The sequence below is a fragment of the Macrosteles quadrilineatus genome, unplaced genomic scaffold (assembly GCF_028750875.1).
Source record: "Macrosteles quadrilineatus isolate MER2022 unplaced genomic scaffold, UCM_ALF_1.0 Scaffold_4__1_contigs__length_99947679, whole genome shotgun sequence".
Taxonomy (NCBI): Eukaryota; Metazoa; Arthropoda; class Insecta; order Hemiptera; family Cicadellidae; genus Macrosteles; species Macrosteles quadrilineatus.
Genome location: NW_026542597.1, coordinates 18,341,625 through 18,357,550, shown reverse-complemented (window position 1 = coordinate 18,357,550; position 15,926 = coordinate 18,341,625). Strand labels below are relative to the sequence as shown.

Sequence of the window (15,926 nt, the reverse complement as noted above, 5' to 3'; positions counted from 1 at the left end):
ATTTAGCGCCTGGCCCGATCCTATCAAAGTAATCTTAGCACCTGACCCGATCCTGCTAGAGTACTTAGCACTTGATCCGAATAATCTTAACACCTGACCCAATTCCGCTAGAGAAATCTGTAGCACCTTTATAGATCCTGCTAGTGGAAACCTTAGCATGTATAGGTTTGTTGACATTCAGTCTGATTCTAACCTCGACTCTAAGCCAATCCTTTGACTCTCTTGTTTTAGCTCATGGAATATAATACCGGTGGACCCTGAGCTAACCCTGGACATTGAGTTCTTAGTTCTTACATTTAATGAGAGAAAGTCACACTACAGTAGTAAATTAAGGATTTTAATCTTATTCTGCACAATGTATCAGCCAGCAATAACACGGCGAGTGGCCAACAGATTAGTCATTAACATTAGGTACACTACCAAACTATAGCTTTTATTGCTTTATTTCCTTCATTATTATGCACATTATTATGCACGCTTATAACAAAAGCAGATCGTTTATTTACTCAAACAAAACAATCAATTCAACTTATGCAGAGTTAAGAAATCTTCATTTTGTGTCAAAAGAGACAATTTATTTTGTATGTTGTCGTTATTTGTTTTGAATGTAAAATTAAATACTTATTATGTTTATTGCACTTGGGTTTTTAATGACTATAAAATATAAATTATGTATTCTTATTCTTATTGTTGTATATACTTACATCCTGCAGGCGGTCCATCTTTAAGTAATGTTTGGCCACATGGGCAGGTAAGATGTTTTCTATCAGTTTGGTGTTGAATTTCTGGAGTTGTTGGATATTTTCTGAGTCAGCTATAGGTAATGAATAAGTTAACATGTAGTTAAATGTTTCAGGTGATTTTAGTTCAAAATGAATCAATTATTGATGGATTCACTATCAATATCCCTATGTACAATCATTGGGAACCATTTGTCTAGTAATTCATGTTAAGCATTTAGATAGTTAAAAAAAAAAAAAAATTATATAATAACTTTCTAGCTCTGGGATCAGTTTACAAAATTGTAAGGGTAAATAACATATTTGAACCATCAAAAAGCTACTACTTTCTTCCAAACTGAACTAGCTCAGGGTAACTGATGAATTTTTGGTGGTTCTACGGAACCATGTTTTGTAAAGGTAGCATTTTGGTAAAGCATCATGTCATCAGATATATTAATTGTAGCAGAAGTGCTCGCCTCGTAACCAGAAGGATGCCGGTTCAATCCAAAACTGCACCTTTCTGTCTCTGATCATTGAGTTTTTAATGGTTCTGGCCGAACAGCTGATCTAGTCAGTACAAACATAGACAAAAAGAATTAAATATAGACTGTGAGCTGTGCTACGATTACCATAGGTTCTGGCGCACACCGCTTGGAGCGCCGCGTAGTTAAGTAGCTAACTACACGGTGCTCCGAGCGGTGTGTTCCAGAATCAACGGTAACCGCAGCACAGCTGACGGTCTATATTTAATTCTTTTTGTCTATGGTACAAAGCTACACAGGGCATCTCACTATTCTTTACACTCATCAAGCACTCTTATTCCGAAGCTTATACCCACCTCAGAGTATGTCGCTATCTCAAAATATTGAATTCTATAAAATTAAACAGTAGTTCATCCAAGCATTAAGCACTTAAAATATAAGAAACATGAATTTATCTGGTAAAAATGTAAGAACTTATTATAGTTAACATATAATTATATTTTAAGATGTCTAAACCTCTCCTTTTGATCAGTGAAATTTGATCTGTCCACTATTGTTATGTGACAAGTCCATTAAAAATTTTATGAACTGATTAAAAACTCACATCGAGCGTTGATTTTCCAAATAAAGTCAAGTCGGTGAACGATTTCTGATTGCTGACTCTGAATCAGCATCAGAAGCAGGAAGGATGTCAGAGCCATGATCATCAGAAAGTACTTGATAGCAGCTTCAGTGTCCACAACTAACCTGTTCAGACGTAGTTAGTTACATTTCTGCCTCTTTTAACCTTGTGTACCCGTTCGGGCCCCAAAGATCTGTTTGGGGAAAAGTATAATAAAAGCTAGGAGTGAGCCGGTTAAATATAGTACACTGGATTATCCAAGCCCCGGTTATCCAAGCCTTAGGCTTATCCGAGGTAGTTTTAGGCATGTTGTTTATTTTCGGTTGTACAACAATGTTAAATTTTAAGACAAAATAACTAAGTAACTAACCAATATTTTTGTAATTTTTATTTCATGAGTCTTTTTGTAATATGTCTGACGATGCCAGCTTTTGAATGTCTGACCTCAGTGTACAAACTACGACAAGAACTTTCCAAACACGGAAATCAATTTCCAATTGATAGCAACCGTCCCTAATTGGCAATTAGTGTTTGCTTTAGATTAAATAAAACTTTCTAGTTTACTTTTTCAAAAATATATCCTACACAACAGCATAACAAGTTTTAAAACTATTTTTACCATACTCAAATCTAGAATCTTGCAACATGGCACAATGCACATTCAAATTGTAAGATTAAATAAACTACTTTGATAAGAGTATTTAAAGTCTTACTCCATAAAGTAAGGAGCGGTGATCAAAAGCACTGTATATGCGGTACAAAGTCCCAACATTATCATAAACTTGACTCTGAACATGACTATTTGGAAGGCACCAGTCATGATCATCATTAGGATAGTGTACAGAAGTGTATGCTGAAAATAAAAACAATTTGAACATACAGAGAAACGAGAAATGTAACAATATGTAGTCCTACCATAGCGACTCTGACTTAGCTCGTACTAAACTATCTTGTTTTAGTTGTCTACAGTTACGGTACTTCTTGTCTTTAGCATTTTGTAAATTGCTTGTAAATTGATTGGCAATAATTGGAAACAATTGACAATAAGTTTACAACTTATTGTAAACTGTAGTACCTATCTTATTATTTGTCACATCATGTTTCATAGTACGGTATCAAAAACTAAGGAAGAAATTTGAAACTTCATAGTGCCACACTATGTCAGTGGCTCAAACAACCGTCGTTTTGAATTGAAACTATGGTTAAAAAAGTCCATTTAGACGAGATGTCTTCTTCTGTAAATGTCAGCGGTAATAACCCTATTTTCTATAGACATCCCAAGAACAAAACAACCTGCGCAGAAAAGATCACGTGGTTCGCGCCGGTAGGTGTGGCGTACCCTTTAAACGTGCGCGGCTCGAAATGGCTCAGGGTTCTTTTGTTTCTGGGATGTCTATATGACCTAGCATTTTTTCTGGGAGCAGTCTACCTCAGGATAAGGAAGTGTTTTTGCTGCGCATGTTTCATTCAATGGGTTTTTCTGGATGTATCTTATTGGAGTCAAAGATCTTTCTTCTGCTTGTTCAATGTCCAGCAGGGTTCTGCAAAAGTATGAGTCTTCTGATACCTAGATACAAACTCAGAATGAATGTTCGACAAGCAAATAAGACAATGAAGTTTGAGACATTTTATGTTTCGTTCAAGGCTAAAAATTGCTTGAAAGAGTCTGAATTCGTACAATTATATTGTGCATCAAGACTGGATATTTAGCACAATTTAAGAATAAGAATAGAATAAGAATAAGAATATTTTATTTTCTCCAAAAAATACAGTATAAAAATATTTACAATTAGTCATTGACAGTGTTTTACATAAACAACAACAAAATATATGGTAGTTCCATTTTATCAAAAAAAATAAAGTCCATCACTTTACAATGTCAAACTGAATATGTAAAACATAACTAAAAAGTAATATAAAATACACTACTTGGTTTTGTTGTTATTATTTTAATCAAAACAAATAAGATTAATAACTTTACTGGAGAAAATCTAGGGCCTCCAAGGCAAAGCCTGTTTGGAGGTTCCTTCAAATGCAGATAACAGAAATAAAGCGAACTGATAACATTTTATAATCTTAAACAAAAACGGTCTCTTGGTCAAGTTTGTGCCTTCTTAAAACTAATAACAAATTTCATTAGTACTAACTATGGTTTGGAACTTTCAAACCGCGCACCGCACTCTACCACCAGGCGGCTCATGGTACCACAGGTGCCATCACAGCTCATAGCATGCAATGCTTAGTCCCTGTGTGGTAAAGCTATCCATAGTGCGCCCTTATAATGATTGCTTAAATTAAATTTGCTAAAAATCAAAAGTTGTATATCTATGTAGCTTATTTTGAATTATTTTTCAATATGAAACAAAAAACTAATTTCCTGCAAACTAAATAACCATTTCTTCAATTTTTTGGTAAAAATAGATATGTTCTTTGAATTTTTTAAGTCACTAGCTGTGAGTACCCGTTCTTCGTACGGGTTTATTCAAGAATAAGGTTACAAACTTTTTGTAATAACAATGATTAATTTATTTTAACATAATTTAGTACATAAAAATACATTAAAAAACTTAAATCTTAAAAAATATTCGAAAGTTTTAAATAACAAAGTTGGCAAAGATAGCAGAGTTGAAGCGCTTAACATTTGTCACAGCGAAATTACAATATCAAAATTTCAAAAACAACAAATGACATACATTGAAAATAAATATTAAATAGTGAAGAAAAACAAAAAACACAAAAAATTAAAAGGTTGCCTAACTTAATGCCTCTTCATATACTATATTAGTGGTTCGACCGCCTGGGGCATGTATGTAAAGGTTGGTTGGCGATCGCACTCGGCTGCACGCCACGTACAGCTGTCCGTGTGAAAAACATTGCGCGTCACCTAGTTCAATCCCTGCTGTTGACAGTGTCTGACCTTGCGATTTGTTGATCGTCATGGAAAAACATGGATTTAAGGGAAATTGCAGGCGCTTAAACTCAAAGGGATAGTTGCTTGGGATGAGGGGGATCCGGGGGACAAACACCACTTCTCCCGCACCACAGCCTGTTAGAATTTCGGCTTCTATGACATTTCGCTGGAGACTTCGAATTCGAAGCCGAGTCCCATTGCATAATTTAGGAGGGTTTAAATTTCTTAGAAGCATAACGGGAATACCAATTTTAAGATTAAGTTCGTGGGCGGGTAGTCCAGGTGCTGTCACCGAGTCAAGAAACTCTGCCGGGTAGTGCACTGCGTCATCATTTCTTAGAACTGTGTTCACCGACAAATATGTCTTGTCCTCGCTTAGGAATAGGGACATCACTTTCTTATTTATCTTTGTTGAAACTTCATTTTTTGGAGTGAGAATAGCCCTATTGCATAACCAGGCACTGCTCTTGTTTGGGAGGTCTTCAATTCCTGGATAGACTTTCTCGATGAGTTCATCTTGGGTTTGAACAATAACACCAAGAGAAGGTGGTATATCGATAGTTCCATCAACGTTACCCAGCTTTCCATCTCCCAACTTTAACAGAACATTGGAGAATTCTTCCACCTCATTTCCAATATTGGCCCGCATGTTCTTTGTTAACGCCAGTTTGTTCATTATTGGCCATAGGGTAGATCTTTTCATAGAGGCGTTAATTTCATCCGCCCTTGTGCCTCTCACTACAACTGGCAGAGTTTGGCGGAAGTCACCAGAGAACAATACCGTCACTCCACCCATGATCTTATTACTGTTCCTCATATCTTTGAGTGTTCTGTCGAGGGCCTCGATTGTCAGTTTATTGGACATCGTACACTCGTCCCAGACTATTAAGGAGGCTGCTTGTAGAACTCGTGCCATGGGAGCGCTCTTCGATATAGAACAAATCGGGATGTCCATATGCTCTACATTTATTGGGATTTTGAACATGGAATGGGCAGTTCTTCCACCTGGCAGAAGGGTTGCTGCAATGCCAGAAGAGGCCACCGCAAGAGCAATCTTACTGTTTGATCTAACCTTTGCGAGAATCAGCTTTATGAGGTAGGTCTTTCCAGTACCTCCAGGAGCATCAAGAAAAAACATCTTGTTTCTTTGTCCATTTATGCTCGTCAAAACTTGCTCATACACTTGGCGCTGCTCCTCGTTGAGAGTTGGCGTACACTGTTCAATAAACCTAATGAGTTCGGGATGGTCGTAACTTGTCTCTCTGATATAATCATGGTTTAACTGATTGACATCTATGGCTGGTACTGGTAAGTTGTAGCTTTCGAGCCCAAGTCCTCCCATGCGAGTGATTGTCTCTTGAATGCTTGCTAGGCACTGGTCATATATGATAGGATTGTTTTCAAAGGTGGTGTTAATGTCGACTTGATGTGCAGATCTCAAAAAGTCCTCTGAGAGGGAATCTCTGAATCTGATCCAGAGCTCAAGAGGGTTGCTCACATTGCAAAATACTAATAAGACACTGAAGAGATCCCTCAACTTGGTGGGACTGTCAGAAACAGCAGCTTCTGCAAGAGTGCCCTCCCAGCACGCATCATCCTCTAGTAAACCAAGGGCACGGCATGCGGATTGGAAATTTGGATGGAGCACACCATCAACAGTCTTGAGATCCTCAAAAGATGTTGGACCTCGAACAGTGTATAGGAGGAGTCGGAGATGGTAACGCTCACTGCAGCTTGGATGGACAGTGTACACCCTACCGATGCACGGATCTTGTCTCACGTCAGGATGTCCTGGTACTGGTTGTCCTCTCCGCCTCCTGGACCAACCTCTTTGTTTAGAGTATGTGTAATAATAGGGCAACTCGTTGTAGAGGAGGGTTCTTGAAAAGGCGTCCGTCTGGCAGAGATTGAAGAAGGCCAAAAGAGTTGTACTTTGGTCCATTCTTTCCCGAACATTGCCTGGCTGGAAATATACTCTTTGCTCATTTGGAAGGTGGACCTCTAAATGCAACACAGCGGGAAACCTCTCATGTATAGGAAATGATAAAATTCTCCATACCGCCTCAGATGTGCATATATACCGACCACTTTGGTACATTTTAATTTCGTCTGTGTCATTACTTACTGCAAATGTGGCCTGGTCACTGCCCTTGTTTATGTACTTGCAGATGTACTTTATAGATTTTACACTGCTACAGTACTCAACGTTAACATGTGTTAGAAATGTTCGGGACAATACAGGCGAGTAAGGTACTACCCATCGGTTGTCCATAGGGATTTCATCGTTACCTACTCTGATTAGGACATGATGGCCTCCATCATCTGGGGAGCGCCTTCTGTATGTTGGGTATCCATTGTCTCCTGTTGCCGTTTCATTGACAAATGGTCTAGGGTATCTTTTGCTACAGTGACCATCCTTCATACAGGGAAGCTTGCGCTGTCGCACATTAAAAGCTCCGCATGGTCCGTGCAGCATGTGAGTCTTGACTATATCTGCAAGTTCAGGATCAGTTTCAGGATTTGGAAGCTCTGCAGAAATGACTTGATCTATTCTATTTGGAGGAATGGATTCTTCAAGCCAAATCAGGATATGAGCGTGTGGAAGACCACGTTTCTGCCATTCAACAGAGTACATGTAGCAGCGAACTGAGCCATAAATCTGGCCTTTCATAAGAACAGCAATCATACAGTTAAGCTTCAAATGAAAAACTCGTGATACCACATCATACCGGTCGTGAGCAGACTGCCTTTCTCCAATTACACTCGTGATTTCTATCCATTTTGGATTTGTTGTCATTGTTATGAAAAGTTCTGGACGACCAAACTTCCGAACATAGCAAAAGGCGTCCTGTGTGCGAGAATGCATATATCTAGGACCTCCAGTGAAGGTGGCAGGTAAAATTATCTTTTGCCCCATTTCTTCTACGTTGTCGTCTCGTCTTAAAGCGTCTTGAAGGTGTATGTAATTCTCTGCTCTCAGTTCCTTTTGGTGCGTACGAAGATACAGCAGCCTTTCACTCTCAACTTTAGCGTACATGTCCACCAAGTACTGGTTCAAAAGCTGTTTGAATTTATGAATGTGATTTGCTTCACCTTCTCTAACCATAATGCGATAGGCGTAAAACTCTCGTGAGCTAGTTTTCTTTGTGGTTGGTTGTTTAGTAACCGGGTTTACATGATATAAATTGAAACTATATCCATCTTCGCCTCTACAAAACATAAGGGGATATTGTAGGGCATCATAAGATCGGTGGGTTTCATATATTCGTTTCAAACCCTGTTCTCTTGAATTTAAAATGATGTCTCGATGGTCACTTGGATCCCCAATCATCAAAATAGCAACCTCATTGACTGTTGGTTCATTGTATCTACCTGGGTGGTCCCCTGCAGGGCGTCTGTCGGCTCTAATAACAATTTTGAAATCAGGTGAATCTACAGGAAATGTTTCTAAAGTAGTTTTGAAGCTGAGCAAGTAGGCGTTATTATTCTGAAGCATGTTTTGCAAAGCGGCCAACATGTCATGATCAAGGTCTTGAAATAAACTTTGCCTTCTTTGAAGCTGGACTTGGTCATCCCCAACAAAGTAAATCTGAAGGTAAGACGGCGGAAGTCCAGGGGGTGGCAAAAGAGAGCCGATCAAATGGTACACTTGTCCTTGAACCTTAAATGTAGGCATATATGGTCCTTCACGGATTTCATTACCTCCAAAAGAAGTCATTTGGAACGCACTATTGTAGGCCCTGATATGTCTAAGAAAATTTCGCGATTGAGGTGATTCGTCCGATATCCATGTACGTAGCGGCTCAGGTGCTTCCAAAATAGACGGTATGGACACTTTACCAGAAGCACAACATATTCCACGTGGTTCCTTTGACCAACTCAAAGCGTGACAAAACCTACAAACTTTATCAAAATCTCCAATATTGGCAGCTTCACTGTAACGTGTAAAAGGATCATATTGGAATCCACTGTTGTGTGTGTCTCGCCATTCTGTTAAATTTCTTTCGACATGCCGAGTTCTTTCCCGCGCGATCCTAGTTTGTCTTTCTGCGTCGCTCTCAACGACTCTGTTCACCCTATGTCTTTCAGAATCAGCGGCAACACGGGCATTTCTGTCAGCAATGTCCTGGCTTGCTCGAAGTTCCTCCACTCGGGTCGCCTCGTCATGCAAAAGTAGAGTTTGCTCTTCAACAGTGCGACGGTACCTATCATTGTCGATTATATGTCTAGCTTCCCGCTCTTCAGGAGTTTCATTATTCCTACGTTGGTTTTGCCGAACTCTATCTCGTTCTTGCCTACTTTCTCTCTCTTCTCTTGTTTCATTTTCCCTCCTGCGAACGTGTAGGATTCGGTCACTGTTTCGACGTGCTCCTCCCTCCTCCACTGTCTCGTTTTCCCTCCTTTGAACATGTAGTATTCGGTCACTCTCCCGACGTGCTTCTTGCTCCTCCTCTGTTTCGTTTTCCCTTCTCTGGACGTGTAATATTCGGTCATTGTTCCGACGTGCTTCTTGCTCCTCCTCTGTTTCGTTTTCCCTCTTCCGTACGTGTCGTATTCGGTCACTGTTCCGACGTGCTTCTCGCTCCTCATCTGTCTCGTTTTCCCTCCTCTGAACATGTAGTTTTCGGTCACTCTCCCGACGTGCTTCTTGCTCCTCCTCTGTTTCATTTTCCCTCTTCCTTACGTGTATTATTCGGTCACTGTTCCGACGTGCTTCTCGCTTCTCATCTGTCTCGTTTTCCCTCCTCTGAACATGTAGTATTCGGTCACTCTCCCGACGTGCTTCTTGCTCCTCCTCTGTTTCGTTTTCCCTCCCCCGAACGTGTAGTATTCGGTCACTGTTCCGACGTGCTTCTCGCTCAACCTCTGTCTCGTTTCCCCTCTTCTGAACTTGCTGTATTCGGTTGCTGCACCGACGTGCATCTCGCTCCTCTTCTGTCTCATTTTCTTTTCTCTGGACGTGCCGTATTCGGTCCCTGTTCCGTCGAGCTTCTCGCTCCTCTTCCGTCTCATTTTGTATTCTTTGGCTAAATCTTAAACGTTCAGTGTCTCGCCTGCTTTCACGTTCTTTTTCATTCTGCTGAGACCTAAATAGGGCGACACGCTCTCGACTGGTTGAAGGTCGTGCATAATCTTCAACCACAACGGAACTTAAAATTGTCGACTCATTATTGCTATGTACACCATCATCAGAGTCCGAATCATCATAATCAACTGATTCCGTGGATACACACAATTTTTGTCTCTTGGCATTATTTGTTTTTCTACCCAAATTGCTTTTTCTCTTGCGAGGCATACTCTTCAGGACATATTTATTTAGAAACAATAGAAAATATTTCAACAAATAATGTATTAAAGATTAACTTGTAACCTCTCAACTAAAGCAACAAAAATATTGTCCATATGTTTAGTTGTAAACAAATTTAATTTGTGTTTGACACTATGTCAACGAATATCTCTACTGTACAGTATGAAACATCTGATTGATGCAAATTCATATGGGAATATGAACTTTTTTAAAAACATTACCTCAAAAAAAAATAAATTAAAAGAAGAGTAGATTTTCTTTTATTTATAAACGTGAAATAATTTAGGACATTATTAACTATTATAACTTTTATTTTGGTGTAAAGAGTAATGAACAATAATAAACTGGTCAAGTTTGTTTGCTGGTTAGTAGCGCACAGATATTAAAGAATAACAATCAGCTGATCGTAATTTTGTTATCTAAAATGTTTAACTTTTATATTGAATACTTTGTATTGAATCTGTAATTTGAATTAAATTTACTTCTAACCAATTAATGTATTATTATTTTAATTATTTGTACGGTAATGGATGAAATGTACAAAACCCATTGTTATAATTAGCAGAACTGGTGTTCAGTTATATAATATAGTATACATTTCGTATGGTTTTTAAGTTGTGTGAATCGATAAGGCTATGGTTAACCTTGAGTTCAAATAGGCTAACGTTTTCTAATCACAGCTGTATGCCAATGTCAAAATTAAGATTGTATTTCAATTAAAACCATGTGCATATGATTAGTTGTAAACAAAGCAACATTCTTCCAGAAATTCCACGTCAAAAATCGACAAAAACTTGATTTTCAAGGGTTTACTGTTAAATATCTAACTGTCTCATATTCGATGAAATACGTCTAAAACCATCTCATATATGTATAGTATTTGGAAAATAAGTTTCAGGCGGGACAGTGCTATAGTTATTGAGGAGTAGTTGTAATAAAGTGCGTATTTTAGCGTTACCAAGAGAATGACAGATAGACAGACAGACAGACAGACAGACAGACAGACAGAAATTGAGATAAGGTTTGATTCGGTTTCTCTGACCTATGAAATGTAAAAATAACCAAAAAGTTCATTATTCTAAGCAATGTACAGACAAAACTCTAATTTTATTTATATAGATTGGGTAATAAATTAAAAATCTTTGGTGCTATGAAACTGTATGTTTTTGTAAACATTGTAATGTTCGGTTTGGGTAATGTAAAGAGTTGAGCATTTCTAAGTTTATTTCTGTATTCACTTACTATCGGTTTATTATTTCCACTTTTGCTAAAAAACATTTTCAATACTTTAAAAACGAATAAATATTTAAGAGGCAATATTTTTTGTTCAGAAAATAGGACAAATGTTGATTCAAATTTGCCTTTGCAGCAGATTAATCTTAATAAATGTTTTTGCTGAACTATAATTGGACTGAGATAAGTGTCATAGGCACTACCCCAAAAAATTATTCCATATTCTATTCTACTTTGTACTAAGCTAAAGTACAAAGTCCGCAATACATGTGTACTGGCCATATCTTTTAAAAGTAAAAACATCTTAAAGAGCTACCATTGATTTTATTTTTTAGTTTTGTAATGTGTATTTTCCAGCTTAATTCGCTATCCAAGTGCAATCCTAAATATTTAATGGAACTTGTTTGTCCAACTACAGCACATTTCTTTACACACAAAGTGTTTTGTTTAATGCAATCAGCACTATGGTATACAATCGAATCATTAAATTTAAAATCTTTTCTGAGACTGAAAATAAGGTATTTTGTTTTTTCAGTACTTAAAAGCATGTGATTTGTAGTAAACCACCACTGGAGTGCTTTGTGGCACTGCTCATGGCTGAATGTATTGACTGTAACGTGCTTTCTGAATAGCACAAAGCAGTGTCATCAGCAAACGATGTCAATTTACTATGAAATCTTGCTTCACATAGGTAATTTATATATATAATGAACAGGATTGCCCCTAAAACCGATCCCTGGGGAACCCCATTCTTAATCACCCCTATATCACTATAAACTGAATTTACTCTTACACACTGCTGTCTATCCAACAAATAACTTTTAAACCAGTTATGAGTCACTCCCCTTATCCCACAAAGGTATAATTTATTTAACAAAATACTGTGATCCACTGTGTCGAAAGCTTTTTTTATATCAAGGAATAAACCACTGACATGTTTTCCTTCATTTACGTTATGATTTACAAAGTTTATAAAATTCAATAGAGCATGTTCTGTACTTAAATTTGTTTGGAAACCGTATTGGTTTTGGTTAAAAAACTCAATTGAATTAAGATATTTAACAAGTTTTAGTGTCATTAACTTCTCATATATTTTAGAGAAGGAAGATAACAATGAAATAGGTCGATAGTTGTTGCAATGTGATTTTTCATTGCTTTTAAAAATTGGTATAACAACAGCTCTTTTTAGATCAGTAGGGAAAATCCCACTTTGAAAACTAAAATTTACTAGATACAATAATACATTTAATATTTGCTCTGAAGTTTCTTTTATTACATTAGTACTTACACCGTCTATTCCTACACTCTTATTACTTTTTAAACTATTGATGACATGTAAAATATCTTGTGCATTGACTTCATCCATAAAAAACGAATTAACTACTAATGGGGAAATAATCCTTTAAGTCCATTGAATGAAATTGTTGAGATACGTCTAGTTCAAGTTTTTCAACCACACTTAAAAAATAATCATTGAATTCATTTGACACAATTTGAGGGTCATTATTTACTAAAACACCATTTATTTCCAAATGAATTTCCGGGTCAGAAGCTTTGGTTTGACGAGTAATTTCATTTAGAACTTTCCATGTTTTCTTAGAATTTTCTTGACAGCTTTCAAACTTGTTTTTGTAATAATTATCTTTAAAATATTTTAAGTCTTTTTGTAGTTTATTTCTAAATGTTTTGTAATAATTTTCTAAGTTCTTATTATTTGGATGTTTTTTCACCTTAGAAAAGAGTTTATTTCTCATTTTAATCCGTAAGCACATTGTATCATTGATCCAGGGCTTTAACTTTCTTATATTTTGTCTATTACTCTGAACTAATATTTTGCATCGATACTCATAGTTTTTGAAAACATTTAAGAATACATTAAAAGCCTCAGAAGCATTAATTTCATTGTAAACGCTTGCCCAAGTTTCCTCAGAAAGTAGCTTTTTCAAAAGAGCGAAGTCAGTGCGGTAGTGGGTAGGGGGAGGAGAGGAGGCAGTCACTGTGCCTCCACCCCTCCCCTCACCAACCACGCGCATTGTCACTCTACACATGGAGTGGTCGGTGTGTCCTGCATGTACAACCGAAGCACCAACCACATGCCACTCTTACATAACAATGGTCAATGCAGCTTTCAGTGTTAACTGTTATTCTGGTTGCCTCATTAACCAAACATTCCAAGCCGTTTACAGCCATTAAGGAAATGTACTTATCTATTGATAACAGACATGGGCTCATTTAATTTAATTTTAGAGGAATATTTAAGTCCCCAATCCAAAATAAATTTTTTATTTTCCTAAAATAAGCATAATTTTGTTCAAATATATTCTGGAATTCACTAACAAAAATGTCTACTGGTTGGAAGATAAATGCCTATAAATTGCTACCCTTGGGTAGCAATTGCTTGTTGATTGGGTTGCTTTGCCTATAAATTGCAATTATATGAAACTTATTTTCTAAAATATCAAACGATATAAACTTGACGTCAGCAGATTTACAGTCTAAATCTATAGATTCTACATTCGATAATAGGTTACTTATATATATAGCTACTCCCCCAGACCTAAAAGTATCATTACAATTAACAAATAGCTTGTAATTTGGGATTTCATAATACTGAGCTTCATTTGAATATATCCAAATTTCTGTCAATATTATATTATTCACAGTTAAATCTGCTAAAAACAAATCAAAATTCTTTCTTAAACTCCTTATATTTTGATGAATAATTGTAATTATCTGTTCAGACGTAATTTATTTACAAGACGATCATTATTTACATTTTTTTACAAAATTTTTGTAACATTGACTCATTGACTTGAGAAGGGAAAAACAATATACAAATTACAGATAAAAAATACATTATACCTTACAAATTGTTCAAGTCAGCCTGGCACGTCACGTGGACCGCAGCCTCTTCTTTGCGCATGAAGATCTTCCCTCCCCTCAGTTAGAGGTACTTGTAGTGCTTGTCCCTTTTCGCCTCCCGCGCCGCCGCGAACAGCCTCCGTCTGGCAGGTGTCAGCGCCTCATTCACGTAGATGGGCTGGTCCATGGGTAGGTTGAGATGCCTTGTAGACAAGTTACTCTTGACACGACGTTTACAGAGTATTGTCAAAACTTCTAACAAATTTAACTATGATTCCCGGTGGTCTGTTGTTTGGTCCCGAGGCGTTACCCAGCCGGTGGCAAGCGTCTATCATAGTGTCTGCAATAGTAAAATCTAGAGCTCTCCCAATATCTTTTACGATTGTGACAACATCCTCGTTCTTTTGGTATGGAATACCGTGGACTTCAACAGTGTTGGCACGCGAATATTGTTCCATATCATCCACGCGTTTTTTTAACAACTCTTGTACCGATGGTAGTTAGTTTTTAATTTGAAATAACAAAACAAAATCAATATTATTTAATCATTGGCTAGATTAAGATTAAGAAAGAGTGTCCGGCAGTTTAAAAGATTTAGTTTGTAGGGTTGGTAGTGGTTAGTGATAACCAGGTTCAACTTTGTCAGTTTTAAGTTCACTGGAAATATGGTCATCTAAGTTGTGGTTGCTGTAGAAAATTGTAAGTAGTTTTAATATTGTTTAGTAATAAGATTTTAGCTGATTTATTGTATATAGCTTTGTAGAAATCACTTTTGGAAAAAGATGAAAAGGAATGAATAGTTTTCAAATCAATTTTAATGCATTTCACAAGAAAAGAAAACAAGTAAAGTTTATACAGACCTGTTGAGTTTTGTTCTAGGAGAAGCACATTTTCACAAGGAGTTGTAAGGATCTTAAATCCACTTTTAATTATTAGAATTTATAGAGAATAGTTTTTATTGGGTTTGTGTGATGTTTTCAGACAGAAATCAACCACTTCTTGGTACTACCACTTCTTGTTCACCTTCTTATGATTGGCCCAGTAGCTTTTGCACCACTTCTAGTTTGCATGGTATCTGCTAGTGCCTGTTCTGACCATTAAACCAGTGTCTCTGTTTAAAGTAAGATCTTTCCACTATTTTATTATTTAGTATAATTTTTGGAAGTAACAACTGGATATTTAATTTCATTTGGAAAGTGTATTTTGAGAAATTTGACATCCGTAAAATAAATGTATCTTTGGCCTACTTTGTCTTTTAATTTATCTCACTTCTACTACCAGCTTAAATTAGATTCATCCTAAATTAAAGTATACTACCTAATTGGCTACAAGGTAGGGGTATACAAGTGCGCCACTCTGCTAATGAATCATTTAAAATTAGAAGCTGGTAAAAGTGAGAAATACATAGGCCTACATGATTATTGAGGATTATGCCTATGTTAGAAGAATTACAGCAAATAAGTAGAGGCTGAAAATTTTCAACATGTCAAAATACAATTTAAATTATCTAAACAAAGAAGAACTTCTGTACGAGATAAGAATAAGAGGGGAAGAAACGAGTGATAGTGATGTAGACTCTTTAAGAAAAACTTTAAGATCTTGTATTAACCAGAATACCGATTTAACAAATTTAAAAGGTTCATACACTTTATCTGGGGAAATAACTATAATTGGGGAAAAGTGTGAACAAATTGATTCTCTAATTGAACACTGTAGGGAAAATGTGACTAAACTCAAAATAGCTAAAATCAAGGCTAAACTAGTGCATGTACAAAACCGGACTACT

At 36.9% G+C, this 15,926-nt stretch overlaps 2 protein-coding genes across 2 annotated transcripts in view; both read right to left on the bottom strand.

Annotated features, from left to right (window-relative positions):
* LOC128991800 (adenylate cyclase type 5-like) overlaps positions 1-15,926 on the bottom strand; it is a 45,039-nt gene that overhangs the window by 10,913 nt on the left and 18,200 nt on the right. The window contains exons 12-15 of the mRNA XM_054414989.1: positions 3,256-3,393; positions 2,540-2,679; positions 1,809-1,951; positions 705-814 (exon numbers count right to left, since the gene is read on the bottom strand). Coding sequence (XP_054270964.1) covers positions 705-814; positions 1,809-1,951; positions 2,540-2,679; positions 3,256-3,393 — 531 coding nt within the window. The remainder of the gene's footprint in view (positions 1-704; positions 815-1,808; positions 1,952-2,539; positions 2,680-3,255; positions 3,394-15,926) is intronic.
* Positions 4,299-5,748, bottom strand: LOC128991801 (uncharacterized). The gene has a single exon (XM_054414991.1). The coding sequence runs from the start codon at positions 5,720-5,722 to the stop codon at positions 4,580-4,582; it is 1,143 nt and encodes a 380-aa protein (XP_054270966.1). The 5' UTR covers positions 5,723-5,748; the 3' UTR covers positions 4,299-4,579.